Source organism: Hoplias malabaricus, chromosome 4 (genome assembly GCF_029633855.1).
Source record: "Hoplias malabaricus isolate fHopMal1 chromosome 4, fHopMal1.hap1, whole genome shotgun sequence".
NCBI classification, from domain to species: Eukaryota; Metazoa; Chordata; class Actinopteri; order Characiformes; family Erythrinidae; genus Hoplias; species Hoplias malabaricus.
The window spans coordinates 36,821,746-36,845,944 of NC_089803.1; the positions used below are offsets into that span (position 1 = coordinate 36,821,746).

Here is a 24,199-nt window from a genome sequence, read left to right on the forward strand (position 1 = left end):
GTTTCAATATGTATTTATTAAACAAGACATCAGCAAAAATGATGCAGTATTTGTTTTAAATAAAAAATCCTTCATATTTACCTCATACTCCATGTTTCTGTGCACACAAACTTTCTTTGGCTCTGTGAGAACAAAACAAATGAAATTATATAATATATACAAACCAACTCAGAAAAAAACATAATACATCAATGTTAATATGACAGTTTGACGGGAGGTCTAAGTAATATTATTATATGTCATGGATATAAATACCACATGAGAGTTCAGGGCAGCATTTCCCATCAGGCACTTTCAGTACAGGAGCATAGCCAATGTTACATGTCCCATTTGTACTGGGACAGAAGTTGCTGTCACAGCCTAGATCACACAGTAGAGACCAAGAAACGGGAGACAATAAATTTTGTGGATTATTATGAATAGTTGTCACGCAGGCCTCTCTGAACTCCAGATCCCAGAATTCATTAGACAGTCACATGACATCACACCGTTCTCAATCACCAGAGTTCTGATTTGGAACACCTGCCTATCTCTCTATTTAAGCTTCACTCACTCACCAGTCATTGCCGAGTATTGCGTGATTTATCTCCGAATACAAAGCGGTCTCTATTTACCAGTCTGTCTTGAATTCCAGTTACTTACCTTATGCTCGTCTTTCGGTTTTCGTCCCTGTCTTACCCATTTGGATTTGTTTGCTCTCCGGTTTATGAACTCTGCCTGGCTTTTCGACTACTCTTTAGGATTATCTCGGCTGTATTGTTTGTTCCCGGTGTTCGACCCTTCTGTCTGGCTTTTCGACTACTCTGCTGGTTTATCTCTGAGGTACTGTTTGTTCCGGATAATCGACCTGTGCTAGTTATTGTTAACCCCTTGTGGACTGTTGCTAATAAACTCTTTATACTGCCCGCCGCTTGTGTCTGCCTTCTGTCCAGTCGTGACAATAGTACATGAATAAAGTTATAAAAATATTTACAAAGATTATAATATAGAGCAAATATTTGACTAATTCTCATAGGATATTCAGGATAATCAGAGATAAACATGGAAGGTCAGGTAGTTAACATATGTTAAAATCACATTTACAAATAAAACATAAACAATCTCAAACCATTTGAAAAATAACAGAATAGGAATAATGCATTCTTACGGCAGGTGAGTATAGTGCAGCATTCGTCTGTGGGATCTGTTTCATTAACCACAATGAAGCCAGGTTCAGTGCAGGTTACTTGGTTGTTAATTGAGCACTGTTTAGGTTTACAGATTACAGATACAGTTGATGCATCACAAATACAGTCCTGGCAGCCATACTGGAACTCCTCGCCAAGCTGACATTGAAAACAGGAGATTATTACTTTAATGGGTTGCTAGATATTGCAGTTAGTAGCATTAAAGCCACTGTGCCACAGTAAGGATTTGATCAAGAATTTTAAAATTACTCTTTGTAGTTCTTATATACTGTTTTGCTTAAGCACCCATTACGTTTTATACTGTACTATTTATATCTATATGTTTATATAGATTCTAATAACTATTAGGCCCTTTATGCCAAGTACACTGCTCATTACAATAGTTCTATACCAGTGATCAGTGATAAAATGTGTGGTCTGATATATGAACAATAAAGCAGTGTAAATTACAACCACAACTACATAGTCATTAAGTTTTACAACCCTTAACATGTTGAGTTACAATTCATTTAGGAAGTCCATCTTACCTCTCGTGGTTGGCCTGAGGGATCCAGGCATCCTGCAGCCGCAAAACAAACATCGAAGCAATTATTACAATGCTATGCTTACAAGTCTGCTTGTTAAACTAAGATTACATTCTTGTTCTTGGCTGGGTTATGGCATTCCACTGGGAGGTATGAAATGACCTATGAGATGCTAAGGTTTATTGACAGACAGTTTTTCAGAGACATGGCAAACATGCAATCTTCCTAATTAATGTTTCCTAGACTGAAAAAGAAAAACAAATCATGTAAACTTTTTCAGAACATCCGACTTTACTAGCAGAGACAGGACATATTTACTGCAGCTTACGTAGTACTCATTGTTTAAATATAATCATTGATTGCTCCAATAAAACAACATTACATTTAGCATCATGGTTGAAGTGTCAAATTATTCCATTAATTTACCAAAAAGTGACCACATTTTATGAGCCTTTGAACAGATTAACAGTCATTATATTACTGATATTACTGAATATAAGTGTGTCATTTCAGTCCTAAAAAACTGAGCGAGAAAAATATGCATCCCATGAGATCAGGTTACAGACGATTCACTTACCACACTTGTCCACACACAGTCTGGATTCCTTGTTGAAGAGTAGTTGGCCATCAGGACAGAAGCAACCTTCAGTTGTCACATTCAGCGTCTGTTCATCAAGCCTTACAGGAAAGAACATAAAAGACATTTAACCTTTATCAACTCTCATCAGCATCTTCATATGCCACACCTGTGAGGTGGATGGATTATCTCGGCAAAAGAGAAGTGCTCACTAAAACAGATTTAGACAAATTTGTGAACAATATTTGAACGAAAAAGGGCTTTTGTTTACATAGAAAACGCCTTGGACCTTTGAGGTTAGCTTATGAAAAATGGAACCAAAAACATATATAGTCATAAAATCAAAAAAGAACAAGACTTTCGTCCATGTGTGCCTTAAATACTTCAGTGTTCATGCATAAACTGTTTAACTGGCTTCTTCAGTACACTAAATTTAAATTCATTCGTCAGGTCCCATCTGTAAGCGTAATGTTTTTTCAGCTAGTGTATCAATGAGTTTTCATTTTAGTAAATTACATTTTGTAACATTAAAAAACATATTTTCTTTTTGTGTGTGTTTAAATTATACTCATACAGACACTTTGTCCTCACATACAGAGTGACACTGTCTGGTTGATAATTTTAGTGAAGAAGCATAGAGCCACTGTCACAGATCAACAAATATTCAACAAACATTTAGTTTCAGGTTTCATAGACGTTATGGGGCAGCAGCGCCTCCCGCAGATTCATGTGGATTAAAAATTGATTACATAATGAATATGAAGACATTGCACAGCTGAATAAGAAAGAATAAACAAGTAAAATTAATGGGTGGTGGGCGTAAGAACATTGTGTGAGGGGCTAAATATCCTGCATTTTTACTGCAATGTTTACATTTTACATTTTTTATGCAAAGTTTTGTGCACATTTCATATTTATTTGATTAGCTTAACAAAATTAAATAAATGATAAATTATATTATATAGTACATAAAATCCCTATGTGTTAAATTAAAATAAATGGTAATTTGGCATTAAAATGCACAGTAATTCTTTGTAGAGTATGTCAAAACATGTAATTTTACCAGGGGCTCTCAAACGTGACTATTTACCCATAGATTAGTGATACATGTATCATCTTCACTATAGGCAGTCCTGAGAAGGATAAATAGACATAGCACACCTGTCCTCACAGGAAGGAGGTTCAGCTGGTCCACAGGGTTTGTAAACTTTGTCTCTTTGACACTCAACAACTGAAAAACAAAAACATACACTACCATAACTTTTTGAACAATAGCAAGAAGCTAATCTGAATGTCAACAAATGGTGTTGGTTGACACTAATGTTTAAATATACTTTCTTCAAGCCAAAGGCTATTTATTTATGTCAACTAATTTGAATAATAATAATAATAATAATACATTTTATTTCATAGGCGCCTTTCTGTCACTCAAGGACACCTTACAAAGAGTAAACAATAAACATAAATAATACCGAAAAACACTCAAGTATACAGTATTGGAAAAAAAATGAACAATGTAACTGAGTCATTTTAAAGGAACAGGTGGGTTTTGAGTGAAGACTTGAATTGTGTGAATGAGTTTATGTCCGTATGTCGGGGGGTAAAGTGTTCCAAAGCTGGGGAGCAGAGCGGCTGAAAGCTCTACTTCCCATGGAAGTGAGACGGGCAGGGGGAACAGTCAAGTGGATGGAGGAGGAGGACCCGAGGGTGCGAGAGGGAGTTACAACATGGAGGAGATTGGAAAGATATGGTGGAGACAGATTGTGGATGGCTTTGAATGTTAACAGAAGGATCTTGTAATCTGTGCGGTACTTGACCGGAAGCCAGTGGAGCTGTTGCAAGACAGAAGTGATGTGGTGGATGGAGGGGGTTCTAGTGATGATACGGGCAGCTGAGTTCTGGACCAGTTGAAGCTTATGGAGAGATTTGTGGGTAATACCAAAAAGAAGGGAGTTGCAGTAATCAAGGCGGGAGGTGACAAGACTGTGGACAAGGATGGCAGTGGTATGGGGTGTAAGGGAGGGGTCGAGACGGTTGATGTTACGGAGATGAAAGTAGGCAGACCGGGTAATGTTATAGATGTGAGATTGAAAAGAAAGTGTACTGTCGAGGATGACACGCAGACTCTTTACTTGTAGGGAGGGGAGAAGAGAACAATTGTCAATGTTAAGAGAAAAGCTGTCAGTTTTGGATAATGTTGATTTAGTACCAATGAGAAGAACCTCAGTTTTATCGCTGTTGAGTTTAAGTAAGTTTGAGAAAAGCCAAGATTTTATTTCCGTTAAGCAGTCAGTAAGAGAGGGGGGAGGGAGGTTGGAAGTGGGCTTACAGGAAAGGTAGAGCTGGATGTCATCCGCGTAACAGTGGAAAGTGATGTTGTACTTATGAAAAATATGGCCAAGGGGAAGAAGATAAATGATGAAGAGGAGGGGCCCTGAATACACACCTGAAGTGACAGAAGAAGGGTGGGACGTGAAAGTTTTAAGCTGGATGTACTGAGTGCGGCTGGAGAGGTATGATTTGAACCAGTTTAGAGGGATCTGAGTGATACCAATGGAGGATAATCTATTGAGGAGGGTGGTGTGACAGATCGAGGAGGATGAGGATGGAGAGTAAACCAGAATCAACTGCCATTAGGAGGTCATTGGTGATTTTTATGAGAGCAGTTTCAGTGCTATGGAGAGGGCGAAAGCCAGATTGGAACTGTTCATACAGTTTGTTTTGAGAAAGATGAATATGAAGTTGAGACGCTACTATTTTCTCAAGAATTTTGGAAATGAAGGGTAAATTTGAGATTGGACAGAAGTTATTGAAATTGGTAAGATCAGCACCAGGTTTTTTTAGAATTGGAGTAATTACAGCAGTTTTAAATGATGCAGGAACAGTTCCAGTGGAAAGAGAGGAGTGGATGATGGCAGAGATGAGAGAGACTAGAGAAGGAAGACAGGCAGGTCCAGCTGACATGTGGATGGCTTTGACTTACGGATGATATCAGAGATTTCTGAAGTGGAAGGAAGCTGAAAGAAGGAGAAAGAATGAGTAGGAGGGGGAAGTTCAGAGTTGATACAGGAGATGGGTAGTAAACTTAGATGCTGGTGAATCTTCTTGATTTTATCAACAAAGAATGTCATGAGTGAATTACAAAAAGCAGTAGAACACAGATGAGATGGTAGAGAATCCGGAGCTTGGGTGATATTCTTATACAGAGAAAAGAGTGTTTTGGAGTTACCTTCGTTAGCTGAGATAATACCAGTGTAATATTTGGATTTGGTTTGAGTAATACAGTCCTTGTAGCGTAACATATAATTATCGTAGATGTCTTTGTGAACAGTTAGACCAGTTTTCCGGTGGAGTCACTCGAGTTGCCGACCTTTGGCTTTCATGAGCCGAAGTTCAGGCGTAAACCAGGGGGCAGAATGAGAGAAAGTAACAGACCTGGTTTTTAGCGGAGCGAGGGAGTTGAGTAAAGATTTAAGTCTGGTGTTATAGTGTGAAACCAGCTCATCAGGGGTGGTTAAGTTATGAGTGTCCATGAGGGAGTAGGTGCTGGAGGAGAGAGAATCCAAATCAATGTCCTTAATATTGCGGAAAGAAATGAGGCGGGGAAGCTTATTGATGGAGAGAGGGAGTCTGATATTAAATGAGAGGAGGAAATGGTCAGTTATAGGGAGTCCATCCGCTGTGTTGTCAAGAGGGAAGACACCAGAACAGCAGATGAGATCCAAGATGTGTCCCTTAGAGTGAGTGGGAACATTAGTGTACTGCTGGAATCCAAAACCCTCGAGGCACAATGTAAAATCTTTAGTGAGAGGGTTATTGATATTGTCCATGTGGATATTAAAATCTCCCAGCACTATATTGTTTGAATAAGGTATCATCCAGATTGTTCCTCCACAATTTAAAAGTTGAATTTAAAGTTATTTAAACTGTATGTTGCACATAATCAGTTACTTACTGCACAAACTACTGTAGTTTCTCCAGTGTATGCAGATGCCAAGCTGAGAACAGGCTGAAGCATAGGTCTGCAGACTGGTGCACACCACAGCAGGGTTGGTCATGTGACAGCTATCAAACTGGCAGCCCTTGAAGTAGTTGTCAGGGGAGATAAATGGATGGCACTCTTTAAACACGCTGTAAAAGAAGGATGAAATTAATATTAAAATGTTCTCACATAATCCACATAAACATACATCCTTTACATAAAGATTTCAAATCAGCCCACATTATTCAAGTGACATTAAATATTTACATTATTAGACACTGAAAAGTAAACTGTGACGCATATACATTGATGTCACTTTACTACTGTTGGATTTATACAGCTTATGCATAAAACGTAATAATTCATACAAACAGAATTTATAGGCTTTTTTTCTGCACTTATAACTATGAATCATACATAATTTATTTGTGACTTCAATCAACACAAAAACCGAAACATTATGAAAGATTTTGTAAATTAGGTACATAAACATATAAGAATCTTATACAGTTGTCACACTGTTGCCCTGTTTTGTGTTCCTGCTCTGTTTTTGTTCCCTTGTCTTGTCATGCTCCTGTTCCTGTCTCCCTAGCCATGCCCATTCTTCTCATGTGACTCACTGGCATTCCTGTCCTGGCCATGCCCCTTTCCCCTCATGTGACTCTCACAGGTGTTCTTATTTTGTCCTCGCTATATAAGGCTTGTTCGTAGTGTTTGTCGGTCATTTGTCGGTTTTGGACATTGTTTCTGTTTTAGTCATGCAGGATTTGAAATTCTTTATGCTCCTGTTTTCTTCTCTGTTAGACTCAAATTTTATTTAATCTTTGTTCCAGAATTAGTTTCTTGATTGTGGTTCTGTTTGATAATGATAATGTGCAATTATTTGTCACTGTATTATGTACAGCATGTACAGTACAGTCCGCATTTAACCCATCTGTGGCAATGAACACACACACACCACACACACACACACACACACTGGGTGTGTGGGCTGTGAACACACACCCAGAGTTTCTGTTTTGGTCTCTGTCTTTGTATTTGTCTCTAGGTCTGATTTGATCGGAGTCCAGTGTTTGTCTCTTGGTTAATCGTGAGTTTAGTTTTAACATTTAGGTGTTTGATTAGTCTTTGATTCTGTTTATGCTATTTTCCTGTTCTGTTGGAGGCTAGTTTTCTGTCCCAGTCTGAATTATTATTTAGGTTTATCTTATTCTACGTCCTTTGTTCCTTACAATTTTTTTGTCTTGGCTTAGATTTCCTAGTTTTTAACAATTTCTCTATATTGCATTCTGATGTTTTTTTTTTAATTTGTTTATTATTTTTTAATAATCTGGCATCTGCACATTATTTATATCCACCTCCTAGATTCCCTATACCAAACTGTGACAATAGGTGCATTTATTCACATACTTACATGCAGTAAAATTACTGTGCAGTGTCATATGAACTTAAAAAAGATATTTAACTCACAGCAATTATTTTACTCTTCACTGAAGCATTTCAAACCTGTCCTTAACAGCCCAGTTATATTTGAATTATCATCCAATACATGTTCTGTTTATTTATTATAAACCAGCAGTGATTCTAATGGAATTTAACAAGTCTATGCAATGGCTAGGAGTGTCCAGGAGAAATCTGGAACACGTACTTCTTTGAAAATAGATGACTGAGTATTTAAGATGCTCATTTGTATACACATGCATATGTTTGTATAATCTTTTCAGAATACCTCGGAATATAATGGTATGATCTGGAGGTATTGGACATTAGCCAAGGTCACCATGCCCAATGCCAAGTGTCAGCTAGAGGGTTATAAATCCTCCAGCACTGGGTTGTGGAGCAGCAGAACTGTGATGTAGTGCCATTCAGTACTCATTTGGAATCATCTGCTTTTGGGTTTGTGATGAAATTATCATGCAACCTCAGCACCTGACCTTAGTAATGCTCTCATGGCTGGATGCCATCCAATACTCATAGACATGTTCAAATATATTTTAGTGAGTTCTACAACAAAAGACATAGCTACTCACTTGCTATTGAGGAGCTCACATACAGGATTGAGTGGGCATGGCTTTTTGGTGGGGGCGAGGGTGGGTGGCACAGTTGCTGGCACAGAGCAATTTGGATTGTACAGGTCTTTAGCTGGCCAGTAGTCTGCCATTATTTCACAGTCATGTATGAGTTTTCCATCAGGTAGCCGGCAGTCATCAGCCTTGTTGTTGTTACAGGTACCTGAAAAAGTTCAACAGAACTTGTTAGGGTTTATCTTCACTATACATTGGCATTTTTTGAGTTACATTAATAACATTTTGGATTAGACTTTATGTATGACTAATAAGTGGGTAATAATATGGTTATATTTTGGTAGCAAGTTGTATTTACACATAAATGATGCCAGTTTCATTGTTATAAAAATATTAGTCAGTAATTGTAGCTATAACTAATTTTGTAGCATTATTATCCAAAAATAATCCACTAGTTTAGTTGAAATATATTATATTAGACACTCATAAGTCAGAAACCCATTATTTTTTTCACTGCTTCAGTGTTTTTGGAATAATAGTCCAAATATTACAAAACCTATGGTGCAATTACTGAATAATAATTTGATGACAACTAGGAAAATATGTGGTAGCACTTAACAAATTGGTAAAAAGTGGGTAAAGAAAACGTTTCCATATGATTACCCACTTTTTACCAGTTTGTTAAGTGCTACCACATATTGTATAAAAGTGAAATAAAATATTCATGGTAATATTTAAATGGTACACAATGATAGTAAAATTAAAGGATGGTTTGTCTAACGAGGAACAAGATTAAACTGTAGATTGAGTTCTATTGACTTCCCTAATGAAATTTCAGAACATTACACTTTTTTCTTTAATATTTCAGTTTTTCAATATGAATTTAACTTATTCCCCTACCACAGTGGCCATGCGTGTTGTTCCCAAAATGTTGGAATGGCAAAAAGACACTGAAGCCAGTGACTCCAAATGTCACCACAACTTCTAGCTGTGGAATCTCCAGGATCATGTTCACACCTGAACCTAGCACCCTCACGCCATTTTCAGCAAAAGGTAGCCTCTTCAAGACCTCATGTCCAATCAAAGCCTATATATATGCAAAGACAAAGAATAAAAATTTGATTATTGAAATTTGTTCATCTTTTGTTACTATTAAACTTAAAATGTCTTGAAAACAAAATGACACCAAACAAATTTCAATAACAGATTAATATCGTTGACTATGCCTTCAAGAAAAGATGAATTTAGAGATTACCTCCAGTTTGACAGCTCCTATAAGGTTGTTGTTCTTCAAGGTGATCACCATATTGTTGTAGGACACAATAAGAGCTCTGGGGCAGGATACATACTCTCGAAGGTCACATTTGACATTATCAATGTAAATTTTCAAATGGTGTTTAGGTCTGATCTCTTCCATTAAAACATAAGTGCAGTTTCCTTGATGACTATAGAAACGTCCATCAAATGTGATATAGTGAGGGTCTCCCCATCCTTCACAGAAGCCTAAGAAGGAGAACAGATGAACTGCAATTTCAGTACAAAGGAAAGTAGTAAGAAACAGACACTATCATGTATATCTTTGCTGTTCATACTGTTGTTACCTTGACTACATCAAAGTACATGTAAAACACATGTTCTAGGAAAACACATGTAAACCCATTAATTGATTTGTGTACTATGACAAAAAACTTAAGCTTCTTCACTCACAGTCACAGGCATAATGTTTACAGCAGTAGTTCTCATCTAGCACCAACACTGGCATCTTCCCATTTAAACATGTAATATTCTGAACAGGTGGACACTTGTATGGAATAACCTCTATCATGTTGTCTTCAATGCACCGGGCCATGGTGCAGTTAGAGAGTTGAAAGATCTCATTTTTCTGTCATCAAAAACAATGTAAAGCATTATCACTCAATGCAGAACTATTAATTCATTCATTCCACTTATCATAACCGCTTATCCAATTCAGGGTCACGGTGGGTCCAGAGCCTACCTGGAATCATTGGGCGCAAGGCAGGAATACACCCTGGAGGGGGCACCAGTCCTTCACAGGGCAACACAGACACACACACACATTCACTCACACCTACGGACACTTTTGAGTCGCCAATCCACCTGCAACATGTGATTTTGGACTGTGGGAGGAAACCGGAGCACCCGGAGGAAACCCACGCGGACACGGGGAGAACACACCAACTCCTCCCGGAGCGGGAATCGAACCCAAAATCCTCCAGGTCCCTGGAGCTGTGTGACTGCGACACTACCTGCCGCGCCACCGTGCCGCCCCATGCAGAACTATTTCTTGTTTTATGTTATAATTATTTATATAATTAAAATGCATTTTGGTATGGAAATCGAATTTTAAAAAATGAAACAATCCAAGACTAAGTAGATTTAATTTAATTTATAATTTTTTCTGTTTACATCTCTGTAGCCAACGTGTCAAATGCAGGAACAAAATCTTGCAGTGCCATTTTAATATATAGGTGGCATATGCTTCCAACTGCAGTCTGCCACACCTTTTCCTGCTATTTCACTGTTTTAGAAGTCCTTTATTAATTCTTAATTAATTCTCTTTATTAATACAGAATTAATTTCTGTAAATCTGCTTTGGGACACCATCAGGTTGTAAAAAGCGCTATACAAATAAAGTTGACTTTACTTGATTAGTTGGATCAGATGCACTGGCTTTAGGTAAAAGGGCAGCTTGTTAGATACAGGTTGGAACTCCAGTGGAACTCCAGTGGAACTCCAGCAGCAAGACTGGCTTGAGAGTAAGACGTTGAAGCTATTGGTGAAAACACTCAAAATTCTGTATCTTCTGAAAGGGGTGGTGAAATTGGTTGAGGCTGGTATAAATTGGCTAGCCACAGGCCTCCCTCAATTTAAAGGAGAAAAAAATGGCATAATCTGGTTTTACTTGCATTTAATACAGGAGTAGAAGCATATTGCTTCTGGAAAAAAATTGTGTTCTGTTGATGATAAATATTTAAATGTTTAAATGTAACTAGTTGTTTGAACCTGTGAATAGATTGTGAATACATAATAGATTGTATGGAAGATTTCAGACATAATGTCACAGTGATGGATAATAATTTTTTAAACGTCTCCTTCAACATTACAACGTCATCTCTGCTCAGGTATCCAGTGTCACAGTTGAACCCTTTTGTGAATATTAAATAAAATTTTTGTCACTTAACATTCTACCTGCTTGTTTTTGTCATGTAATGATATGAACAACATCTTATTTGGTTTTGCACAAGCAGTCAAAAGCATGTTATTATGAAATTAATTTGTGGAAAACTTAAATTAAATTGGACCCTGAACTGAATAAGTAGCTACAGACAATAAATGAATGACTGACCAGAAGGGTGTAACAAGCTACAAACTTTTGTTACTTACATTTATGTCCCATTCAGGGCAGTCATAGGGTGGAGTGGGTGATGGGGATGTTGAAGTTCTTGATGGTGTGGTGGTTGGACATAGGGATGTTGTGTTTGAAATTTCACAAATATTAGAACAGTTCATGGTCAAGCAAATACCTGAACCAATGTCAAGCATATCATATATGATTTGTCCTGTTAAAACAAGAGAACATCAAACCAAAAAGAAAAAAAAGAAACAGGTTTTAAAGAGAAAAGGTGAACAAAAGGACACATGCTAAAGTGTGCTATTTACAATAAAGATTCAAGATCACTGACCTGGTTCATACTTATTTCCATTTATTATACAGAAACACTCAGTAGTGCTTGGAGTAGGTGAAGTTGTAGTAGTAGTGCTTGGAGTAGGAGAAGTTGTTGGAGTGGTACTAGGAGTAGTAGGAGTTGTAGTAGTGGTGCTTGGAGTAGGAGGAGTCGTTGTAATGGTGCTAGGTGTAGGAAGAGTTGTAGTGGTATTTGGAGTAGGATGAGTTGTAGTAGTGGAGCTAGGAGTAGGAGGAATTGTAGTAGTGGTGCTTGGAGTAGGAGGAGTTGTTGTAATGGTGCTAGGAGTAGGAGGAGATGTTGTAATGGTGCTAGGAGTAGGAGGAGTTGTTGTAGTGGTGCTAGGAGTAGGAGGAATTGTAGTGGTGCTAGGAGTAGGTGGAATTGTAGTGGTGCTAGGAGTAGGAGGAGTTGTAGTAGTGGTGCTTGGAGTAGGAGGAGTTGTAGTAGTGGTGCTAGGAGTAGGAGGAGTTGTTGGAGTGGTGCTTGGAGTATTAGGAGTTGTAGTAGTGGTGCTAGGAGTAGGATGAGTTGTAGTAGTGGTGCTTTGTGTAGGAGGAGTTGCTGTAGTGGTGCTTGGAGTAGGAGGAGTTGTAGTAGTGGTACTAGGAGTAGGAGGAGTTGTTGTAGTGGTGCTTGGTGTAGGAGGAGTTGTTGGAGGGGTGCTTGGAGTATTAGGAGTTGTAGTAGTGGTGCTAGGAGTAGGAGGAGTTTTAGTAGTGGTGCTTTGTGTAGGAGGAGTTTTAGTAGTGGTGCTTGGAGTAGGAGGAGTTGTAGTATTGGTACTAGGAGTAGGAGGAGTTGTAGTAGTGGTGCTAGGAGTAGGAGGAGTTGTAGTGGTGCTAGGAGTAGGAGGAGTTGTTGTAGTGGTGCTTGGAGTAGGAGGAGTTGTTGTAGTGGTGGTAGGAGTAGGAGGAGTTGTAGTGGTGCTAGGAGTAGGAGGAGTTGTTGTAGTGGTGCTTGGAGTAGGAGGAGTTGTAATGGTGCTTGGAGTAGGAGGAGTTGTTGTAATGATGCTAGGAGTAGGAGGTGTTGTAGTAGTGGTGTTAGGAGTAGGAGGAGTTGTAGTACATGACCAACAACAGAAAACACTAATTTCATAGTCAAAACATTTGTATGGGCGTACCTGATTCTTCTTTTCACACACTAAGCCAAATGAAGCATTGCACTCCACTACCTGACCTGTAGTTTGTATAAATTCATTAAAAGGTATATCAGGATTGTCTGCTTCTCTGCAAATAATATCTTCTGGAACCTCACAAATTATCTTTCCAGCATTTTTAATATTTTTATATGTTTCTGTGTCATTATATCCTCCTGTACTCGGATTATACACATTAAACCACTCAGTCCATTCACAATCACATAGTTTAGGAGGAGTTGTAGTATTGATGCTAGGAGTAGGAGGAGTTGTAGTAGTGGTGCTAGGAGTAGGAGAAGTTGTTGTGGTGGTGCTAGGAGTAGGAGGAGTTGTTGTGGTAGTGCTAGGAGTAGGAGGAGTTGTAGTAGTGGTGCTAGGAGTAGGAGGAGTTGTAGTAGTGGTGTTAGGAGGAGGAGAAGCTGTAGTGGTGCAGGGCACCTTATTCTCAATTATGGTGTTGTTTATGCAAATTGCTTTGTAGCACATTCCCATGTTGTCTGATACATCATAGATGACATCATCGTCGCCATATTCTGTTCCATTGAAGAAGCAGCAGCCTTCAAGAGAACATGGTTCATTTTTTAAATCAGTATTGTTGAGGGTCTAAAATTAGACACTTAAAGGAAAACTAGGTAAGATTTGAGTTTATTGCTCCTGGGGCTCCCTCTAGTGTAGTTCTTTTATATAGCACTGTTCTGAAATCAATGGGGAGAGAGGGGTGTGGTTTCCTACCCTCCTCCAAAAGTTAAAATGTGCAGTTTCTGCAGTGCTGAGCCCAGAGTAGCAATGTCAGAGGCTCTCTTCTCCATAATACAGGTCAGTGAAGCATCATAATTATTTGGGAGCTTTAATTCTGCAGTAAACATATTATGTAGTGTTCCTTTAATTGCTCAGAATTTTAATGACTGTATTTTCTTACCAGGTTTTGGAGTACAAGTTACATTTCCACTTCCATTTTCATCACAGAAACTGCCAAAACATTTAGGGTACAATGTGAGAATGCAGTTATGCAAATAGGTGAGTAATGTATACATGTAGTAAAGAAACAGTGAATTGTTATACCATTGAGTGCATGGTTTTTCAGTTGTTATTTCCTGCCCAGGTGGATAAAGATTATCTTCTACCCGACATTCATCACAGATCTCAACACAAGTCTGATTCCTCTCATTAAAAATGGGCTTATCTTTTGGGCATACTGGATAACAACCTACATCATACAACCACTGTAAATATGCAGTAAAATATAGAAAGAACAACTCATGGCACAATGATGTGTTTTGCAATTTTGTAGAAAATTTCCCACTGCATAATGAGTACCTTAACATTTACACTATCTCTGTCTGTAAATTACTGTGTATAGTCAAAAACCTAACATGTAAATGAATATCAAACTTGAACAATATATACATAAAGACAATTAACATTACTACCACCTCCTTAGTTCTACACTAACTGTCCATTCCCTCAGCTCTACTGACCATACAGGAGCATTTTGTAGTTCTACAGTTTCAAGCTCTAGTTCATCTGGTGCTCTGCACAAATTGCTCATTGTGTTACATGAAAACTAGACCATGTAGAACCAAATAATATGGTCATGACTCACCCTCCAGGTTTGGTAATGGGTCAGTACAAACACCTTCGGGGTTCAGGCAGGTCTTGTAGCATGGTTTGCGACAGGGATTATAGTGCCATAAGCAATCGGATGGACCATTGTAGTATTCACAAAACACAGCTATTTTAAGGTGGGAAAACACACACATACACAAAATGTATATCCTGACAATCAGAGCATTTTTTAATCACATTAAGGGTTTGTTTTTATAATTCACAATATATATGGGATATTTCATAGCTCTTTTGAAAAATGTGTTTTTTGTTGTTTCACAAAACACTAAATAAGATCTTTCTATTATTAAAAATATATGGCGCAGCAGGTAGTGTCGCAGTCACACAGCTCCAGGGACCTGGAGGTTGTGGGTTCGATTCCAGCTCCGGGTGACTGTCTGTGAGGAGTTGGTGTGTTCTCCCCGTGTCCGCGTGGGTTTCCTCCGGGTGCCCCGGTTTCCTCCCACAGTCCAAAAACACACGTTAGTAGGTGGATTGGCGACTCAAAAGTGTCCGTAGGTGTGAATGTGTCTGTGTTGCCCTGTGAAGGACTGGCGCCCCCTCCAGGGTGCATTCCTGCCTTGCGCCCAATGATTCCAGGTAGGCTCTGGACCCACCGTGACCCTGAACTAGATAAGCGGTTACAGATAATGAATGAATGAATGAATTAGTTGTCCATTTGGGATGTCCTTGACAGATGCTTACGGCAGATCTCTGGTGTTCGCCAGGCCACACAGACCCCAGCTTCATTACAGGCTTGAGCATATGCTGCCACAGCAGTGCAGAAACACTCACAGTCACCGCCAGTGTCACATGCACATGAGTCTCTTACACAGTTGTCGAAATAAGGGGAGGGATCCACCTATGAGTATTCATGTACAGTAATATATATGAATGAATATACATGTTTGAAAAATATTTAGTCTGCAAGTTTTTTTTTTTTGTTTTTGTCTCATATATAGATATTTTACTTTTACAGTACCTTTTGGTGGCAGTCTTTGAATGTTTCACTAGTAATTTGTAAAATTCTGCATTGATGTTTTGCCCAAGTGTAGCGGGTAGGTGTTTTAGAACATGGATTAAAGTCCAACTGAACATCAGGGAAGAAGCTGTTAACTTTCCAGCTGTTTACAAACTCCAGAATATCAGTAACTTGAAGCTGGCCTTGAGTGGTGAAATCATCATCACCATTTCCATTGTAGTTCCCACAGAGGCCACAGACATCTCCCTAAAATTGACATACACAGCACTGACTGATTTAAAAGCTGAACTGGCTTCACGTCTCAATTCATATGATTGACTTATATGGGTCAATTAACAAAAAGAAATATGTATATTTTGTATATTATGTATATGTAAAAAAATGTATATTTTGCCTCTCTGTGTTTTGGTATACAGCTATGTTCACTACTGGAGTAACCACAACTTTACCAAAACAGAAAGCTAAATCTGATGACAAGTATAAATGAGTACATTTGACTCACCATATGCTGTGGTTGCAGAATGACGCGAACTGTGGTTTTACGGTCCCAAAACACAGTCAGGCCAATATCAGACAGGTCAATGATCAAGTAAAGACCTACATAACTCACTTTATATTTAATCATTGGCCCAGTCACTAGGTGAGTGTAAGTTATACTGCCATCAATCAACTCCAGCTGTGTTTGCTATTGAAAAATCACATGATATGATACCATTAATGTATGTGTTTGAAAATCCAATAGAAGTAAACGGTGAAGGTATATAATTCAAGGACAATCAAAATCAATTAAAACATCAATTGAAAGCAAAACGGTGCTAAATAGTATGAATAAATAGTGATAATGGATAAATAAATCTTTTGTATTTACTCCTAGAAGAATCCGAATAGATTTGGAACAAGTTGTTCCTGTTGTCCCACATGGTAAATTCTCCGTGATCACACTGAATGTTCCTGTCTTATTTCCACACTTGTTCTAGAGATAAACAAAACATTATTTAGTCATTTTAACAAAAGTCATAAGTTATAAAAAAACCAGTGTCACTATCTCTGAATCGCATTTGCTCAACTCTCTCAGATCAAACCCAAAAAATGCTTTTACATAATTATTAATGTGTATTTTATTCATATATTTTATTCATATAACAATATTTTGGAATATAATACATACAAAAAGTAAATATTTTTAGTTGAAGTAAATAATAAATTACATTATATAGCCATTATTCTTGAACCTACATTATACATTAAAATGATAACAATTTGTAAAAAATTGTAAAAAGGAATTTGTGTCTTTAGAGTAACTTTATAGTGAATTTATAGCGTTGTGTAAATTCTTTACAATAGCACAAAGATAAGAGAGAGAAGATAACAATTTACTCATCCTGAAGGAAATTGTAGACATTTTTACATTAAAAACAACCTTTTTCAGGACATCCATACTATACCAAATGTGCTCTAGTTATTTTTTCAGCATTTTCGCAGTGTCAGAACCCATGTCACAGCCAGTACCTCTTGTTGTCTGAACCAGAAGTAAGGTATCTCACCATGGCAGCAATTCTCAATCCTAGTCTTGGTAAGCCATTCTTCTCATTTCACATTTTAAAGATTCCTCTGTTCCCAACAAACCTAATGCAACTATTGAGCTAATTAACAACCCCTTCCGAAGTTAAAGAGGGTAGAGTAAGGAGAAAAACACATAGACATGGACTGAGAACCACTGCACAATGGGAAATACCTTACTGAACAAGAATGGAAGTATCTTTTGCACCCTTTCTGTCTCCCAGTTGACTAAACCAATCATAGCAGTGATGAGGAAGAACCAACCGCCCTATATCCGGTATCGCCCCCAAATTTATCATTCACATGATTCATCAGAAACTATCCATGTAAATCCCTGTCTTTCTTGGGTATGAGGTATGCTGATGCATGCAATGCATGGATGGGTGTCCCGTGCAGAACCACGGCCCCATAAGCCACCACGTAGAAATATTCAGAGTTGTGAAAAGTCATGGTGAATGACATGGTGAATTTGGGAGCTGCACCCACTTATATAGGAGGCAGGTCCTCTCTTATCACTGCTGTGATTTTTCTGTCAGCTACCTCCCAAATCTGGGAACCAAATTCTTCCATGATCAGTCATAAGAGGAGGTGTTTCCCATAGTGAGATACCAAACGAATGACAAAATAGAAACAAGATTATTTTAAATCTTGTATTCCTGGATTTAGAGTTCAGTGGATTCAGCTGTTTATGACTGATACATAATCAGCTTTAAGTCAGTCAGATGAATCCATTGAAATTAAGGTTTGTTATTAAGAGCAAAAACAATACAGTAAATACAGTATATGAATTAATTCATAGAGGTGCAATAGATACCTGTACAGCTATGTAACCACAGTCTCCACTGAAGCCATAAGCCCTTTTATCAAAGGTGTTGTAGTGACCACTCCCATAGATGGTGCAAATACCAGGGCATTTTTTATCTGTGCAGTCCCACTGACCCTGTTTACAGATGCTGATGAATAGAAATACGTTTTTTTTTTTTTTAGTTAATTAAGGTTGAAATTATTATTGAAAAGTGTATTAGTATCAATATTGCTAACTATTAAAAACACATTGGAAAATATGTATGTATGTAAGTATATATGGATATGAAGCACTTTGGTGCCATTCTTTTGGGGAAAAAAAATAGTAATTGTGGATTTTAGTGACAGAAGTCACTAAAGTATTATACAGCATACATACCATGTATTGCAATCAGCTGGTATTTCTGAACCTGCAGCGTAAAAATGACCATTGTGTTTACAAGGGCAGTCATGTTCTTTAACACAGTGACCACGTCCATCATCCAGAAGACCAGAGGGACACTGACATCCAGATGCACAACCTTCAGCAAACTGATATGAAAAGGGGAGATATTTCAATTAAAAAAATTAAAGACATATCTAGGTGAAATATCATAAATTGGAGATGCTTGTGAAAAATGTGAGTGATAGTTACACAATCGATGGTCTTGTGTACACATGTTTGTGCACATTCCAATCCATGCTCATCTGGACCAGCCTCACTGCAGTTAAAAAAGACCTTTGGAGTAGGGCAATCTGGAAAACAAAGGGTGAAGTAGTGTGAAAATTTTACACCATAGCTATTTAAAATATAACTGTACTGAACACAATACCACAGATCAGTATTTGATTACTCACCTATAGTGAACGGCTTCCAGGATTGGCATTGGAGCTTTCCATTTGTACAAACACTGTTGGTGGTGGTGGGGAGGGTGGGGGTGGGGTGTTACAGATTAAAGATTTTTAAAGGTTCTCTTTTTCATCCACTACAGTTCTGTCATTGATCTTTATTTATTTTATCCTTACCACTTACCAGTGTTCATTTTTAATGTTGATAGACTTGCCAGGTTTAACATACACTCCATTGTGGTAACAGGAACATTTGTCCATAGCCACGCAAATACCTTTCTCATTCTCATAAAGCCCATCGGAACAGGCACACCCATCCACAGGGACATAGTCTGTGCTGCAGCCCTGACGCTCCGAGCTAAGAGAGTCGCATGTGCGCTGGCAGCCCTGCAGCAGGTAGGAGTATGTCTGAGAGGCAGGGCAGTGCTCAGTGTATTTTTCTGAAGCTGAAAAATAAGAGAAAAATTAATCTTTAATCAAATTGCCTCAAAATGATTGTTAGGGCCTACTTGTTTGACAAGTTTTCCTTAGTAATTTCATTCATTCATTCATACATTCATTCATTGTCTATAATTGCTCATCCAGCTCAGGGTGGCTGCGCCACCATGTAATTACCCTTAGTAATTTCAGTCATTTTAAATTCAGTCATTTCTGGCCACTGTATGGTTTTATAGAAATGATTTGTTGGAAATGATTTGTTGGTATTTTTCTTTATTATGAAAAATAATTTTCATTAAATTTTTTTTACTTTGTTATATTTTTGCATTTGTTAAATTGTTATAGTTGATCAAAACAACAAACAATAGAAATACATCATAGGTTGCTAAATAAATAATTAAGGCAACATAAATGCTTCTCTTATGAAGAATGTGTTCTGAATGATCCTACCGCACACAGTGTCTCTCCAGCCTTGCAAGAAGATCCCTTTCACTGTGCATGCTCTCACATAGGAAGAAAAGACAGCACACAGGCAGCTCTCACTCTTCTCACATGTGCAGCTTGCATACTTGCACCTCTGCATGTAAAGAGTTCAGTATGGACAATATTACACATGCTTTCACCAGACAACTATTCAATTCAGTTTCAACTATATACATGATCTGAAAGACCTGAGGCTTCAGTTTCCATAGCTTGTTTAATAGAGTGCAGAGGACCACACTCTAATAATATTTATGACAATTTATAATATTCATATCAAAGTATTAACTACAGCTGAGTTTAGGAAAAAGACCAGAGTAGATTTCTGTTGCTTATTTCTACCCTCTCCTCCCATAAATATTATATTTATAAACTGAACAGTCACTGGATTAGGAACACTTACTTTGTATCTACGCTTATTGTACATTTGATCAGCTCCACTCCACGATACAAGAGCACTTTTTAGTTCTACAATTACAGACAGTATTTCATCTATTGCTCTGCATACTTTTTTAAAATCCCCATTTCACCCAGTTCTTCAATGGTCATGAGATCCTCAGAAACACTACAGAGCAGGCATGATCTGGGTGGTGGATCACACATTGGTAGGTGGATTGGTGGCTAAAAAGGGTCTGTAGGTGTGAGTGTGTGAATAAATGTGTAAGTGTGTGTTGCCCTGTGAAGGACTGTAGCCCCCTCCAGGGTGTGTTCCTGCCTTGCGCCCAATGATTCCGGGTAGGCTCTGGACCCACTGCGGCCCTGAATTGGATAAGCGGTTACAGATAATGAATGAATGCATACCAATTATGTATATAGATTATATACACATTTGACAAATATACAAATTAGATTTTGAGGGCGAATATGGTATGAAAACTGAAGAGCAGGGGGAAAGGGGATAAGAATGTATGCAGAGAAACAGTGAACTGCAGTCTGTAATTGTGGAACTACAAAGTGCCCCTGTATCAGTGTCAGTGGAGCTGATAAAATGGACAATGAATGTAGATACAATGTAGTAATAATGTCTTAAGATATTAAATTAAATGCAGTGTCTTGACATATGAGGCACACATACTGGTTAAGATTCTCCATAAAAAAAATAAATACAATTTTCATCCAATCTGCACTTATTGTCTACAGTCAGGACTAAATATTTTCGGAGGACGCTTTTTATAGTTACCTTGTAGTAGCTTTCTGGGTTAACAGCAGAGTGGCATTTGACAAAGGGGCCTTCTTTCTCCATCAGCTTTGAGCACCAATGTTCTGCATATCTTTCTAAAAATGATACACATAAATAAAACATTTTAACATTAAAGATTCTTTAATTAATAATAACAAAAAATCTAAAAAATTACAAGTGATTGTTTTTACATAAGGATAATATTAGCCTGTGATTTAGCTTAGATGTCTCTTTTAACGGTCTGATGAGTTTCAAGCTGAAAATCTGACAAATTTAAAATTTCGGTTAAGATATTTCACCACTGTCTATATTGTAGCTGCAGGGGTCATCCAGCCTTTCAGTTCGGTCAGGGCAGGTGTACTGAACCTTCCAGGAGTTCCCAAAAGATGCCGCCGTCCCTTCCACCAAACCCTGAGGAGTCTTCATCTCATCTCCGAGCACTTTATTGAAGTTTCCACACAGACCTGGACCAAAGAATTCAACAGAGTACATTTCATAGTGGTTAATAAAGTTAATGTGAGAATATTTTTAATTCACCCATGTTTTGTAGCATGAAACCATGTCAAAAGCACAGGTGGCATTTTACGACTGTGAGAAAAGTGAAAAGCAACAAATCTGAAGATTATGCATTTCTTACAGGGAACAAAAAATTAATTGGTATTTAAAAATGAATTTCTTTTTAAAAAGGCATTTAAAATAATTTAGTAAATGCTTTGCTATAAAATATTTTTTTAAAAACATGATCTGAATCGCACTTACAGTTTATTTGTGGAATTGTAGCAACATGTCCACTACATATATTATATTTTGGCTCCCCAATATGTTTACTTTGCTAACAAATCATGTAATATTAATGAACACTGACCACAAGTCTGGGTCTGGAAACTCTGATCTAGGGAGACGTAGAGCTGCATGAGTGGAACCAGCTGCACTTGCATCTGCAACCCAAAGGATGTCTGCAGCATGATGTGGAAGGATGATGGTTTGAACACAGTGAGCTCAGCTGTAAAAAAACAAACAAACAAAAAAACAAAAACAAGGTTTTACATTTTCAAAAGTATGAGACAAATTACAGGTACCTACCTCTGCTGAGTACAAATTGGCCGTCCATGGAAAATAGCAATTTTTAGGCTTCAAATCAACAGCTAGGTTACATGACTATGCAGTCAAATATTGGCAAATGGGAACCTAAATCTGAGTTTTCTTTCTAATGAAGTTAATCTGGCTCCTCAGGGCCCACAATGCAAATGTACAAAATATGAAAATGTCCCAAATTCTTTACAAAAATCTGCTGTATTTCACCAGTACTGATGTAGATTGGGGGTTCTTAAAATGGGTAGCTTATTTCAGCTCTACCCAGACCAGAAAGCTAACAGGACTCCTCCATCTCTTTGTGTCTGAGTAATCTTGTGCTTGAGTTGGCAATAATTCCAAGACTCACCCTAGGTAAAACCAGTGCTTGTTTCAAAGCTTACACCAAGTAAAATCATTGCTTGTTTGAAGGCTTACATTGAGTTAAACCAGCGCTTGTTTTAAAGCTCACCCTGAGTTAAACCAGCACTTGTCAAACACCCAAGTTTATTATTATACAAAAATATTGAATATACCAATATGTATTCCCAGGTGTTTACATTGACATCTGCACACACTGTAGGTGTTACATTTAGACTTGTTATTACTGGTTCTCAATGTTTCCGCCTTTAGCTCTTTGTTTGTATATACAAAAAATGTGCATAAATATATATTTGTAAGATAAGTTGTATTTTTATTGTACTACAGCTAATGAGTGCTGAAAAAGTAGTTTTATAATTTGATGTCTTCAACAATCACCATGCTTTCAGTTTAGAAGTGAGAGTGCATGGTTACGCTAAGCAGGATCCTGGCATGCAATGCAGCCTCCATTAAATGACATTGTCTTCGTTTATCAAGCCATTTGTTTGTAGATTTGCCGTTGAGTTCAGTTTATATAAAGCAAATAAAACTTGGACTGCTATGAGTCCTTTGCAACTGCAGCACCAACCAGTCCTCCCATCTCTTAAGTCTTTTAAAGAATATTAAACATTCCTGCTGGATACATGAATAATTGGGCTAAATGTTGATTGTTAAATTACATATAAATAATATAATTTATATAAATCCTCTTGGATCCTTTAATTATAATGTACATCAGGTTGGGGATCTCTTTCAAAAGACTGTAAACACACCAGTCCAAACATCATTACACCACTGTTTACATTTCTATTTAAATACTGCCCTAGTTACAGTGTGTAAGATTAAATTTCCAGTGAGCCTGTTTATTTAAAGGGGTCACTGAGGTGCAAGTGAAAACATTCAGACCGCTTAGGTGTCTAATGAGACATTTGTTTTACAATAATGGTGAAGGAACCAGGGAATTCCTCCTTACTGCTGACGATTATTGTACATTACTAGTCAAAATGACACTGAAAAGACCTGCTCTTACCTGTAGAATATGGAAGTTTTAATTCTCCATTGTATCTCACCATCCCATCATCTTTGATGATCAAGACCTTGAAAAGATTGATAAACCATTAACAAAGATGTAATGATCATCATATTTAACATTCCTACAAGAGTTAATGTTCTCCAAAACATTTAAGCACAAATTTACTGGTGCTAGTGGCATAAATTGCTCTGAAATACTGGGTTAAATTAAAAAATATATCCTAAACTTTTGTTTCAATAATATTAAGGTGTATCAGCTGCTGACAGAATACATACATTGTTCCTGTCATTGTTGAGTAACAGTGCAATGGACTTTAGGCAGGTGTCTTTTTCTTGGCCAATACATGGGATAAGCTCCCCCAAAACAATGAACCTGGACCCCACACAGTCCTGCAGAAAGTTAGGGGCAAATGTTTTAAAAAATACTTTTTAAAGACATTTTAAATAATATTTATCTAAATTATTTATAAAATATTTAATATGCCAGAAACTAACAAGAAATTAATTACACACCTTGGAAAGCACATAGTAGCAATCTCCATGGAAGGTGAACTCTCTACCATCAAAGGTGGTGAAATGGGAACCCTCCTCTACAGCACACAAACCCGGAGTGGGCAAATTCTCACAGGCCCATTTTCCATGCTGACACACACTGCAACATATAAAACTATCAGCCTAGAAAACCACAGCAAGCAAACAGTTTTCCATAAACTTTAA

At 37.7% G+C, this 24,199-nt stretch overlaps 1 protein-coding gene across 1 annotated transcript in view; it reads right to left on the reverse strand.

Annotated features, from left to right (window-relative positions):
- Positions 1-24,199, reverse strand: part of LOC136695019 (mucin-2-like) — a 35,146-nt gene that overhangs the window by 5,237 nt on the left and 5,710 nt on the right. The window contains exons 9-40 of the mRNA XM_066668834.1: positions 23,996-24,134; positions 23,759-23,872; positions 23,481-23,547; positions 21,885-22,022; positions 21,319-21,483; positions 21,020-21,114; positions 19,810-19,936; positions 19,106-19,361; positions 18,931-18,983; positions 18,728-18,828; positions 18,473-18,624; positions 18,104-18,242; positions 16,598-16,702; positions 16,232-16,414; positions 15,730-15,975; positions 15,453-15,609; positions 14,746-14,874; positions 14,205-14,349; positions 14,062-14,111; positions 11,999-13,699; positions 11,700-11,875; positions 10,002-10,176; positions 9,550-9,797; positions 9,195-9,381; positions 8,301-8,502; positions 6,244-6,419; positions 3,450-3,519; positions 2,289-2,389; positions 1,715-1,746; positions 1,148-1,325; positions 256-360; positions 82-122 (exon numbers count right to left, since the gene is read on the reverse strand). Of these exons, the coding sequence (XP_066524931.1) occupies positions 82-122; positions 256-360; positions 1,148-1,325; positions 1,715-1,746; positions 2,289-2,389; positions 3,450-3,519; positions 6,244-6,419; positions 8,301-8,502; positions 9,195-9,381; positions 9,550-9,797; positions 10,002-10,176; positions 11,700-11,875; positions 11,999-13,699; positions 14,062-14,111; positions 14,205-14,349; positions 14,746-14,874; positions 15,453-15,609; positions 15,730-15,975; positions 16,232-16,414; positions 16,598-16,702; positions 18,104-18,242; positions 18,473-18,624; positions 18,728-18,828; positions 18,931-18,983; positions 19,106-19,361; positions 19,810-19,936; positions 21,020-21,114; positions 21,319-21,483; positions 21,885-22,022; positions 23,481-23,547; positions 23,759-23,872; positions 23,996-24,134 (5,953 nt within the window). The remainder of the gene's footprint in view (positions 1-81; positions 123-255; positions 361-1,147; positions 1,326-1,714; positions 1,747-2,288; positions 2,390-3,449; positions 3,520-6,243; positions 6,420-8,300; positions 8,503-9,194; positions 9,382-9,549; positions 9,798-10,001; positions 10,177-11,699; positions 11,876-11,998; positions 13,700-14,061; positions 14,112-14,204; positions 14,350-14,745; positions 14,875-15,452; positions 15,610-15,729; positions 15,976-16,231; positions 16,415-16,597; positions 16,703-18,103; positions 18,243-18,472; positions 18,625-18,727; positions 18,829-18,930; positions 18,984-19,105; positions 19,362-19,809; positions 19,937-21,019; positions 21,115-21,318; positions 21,484-21,884; positions 22,023-23,480; positions 23,548-23,758; positions 23,873-23,995; positions 24,135-24,199) is intronic.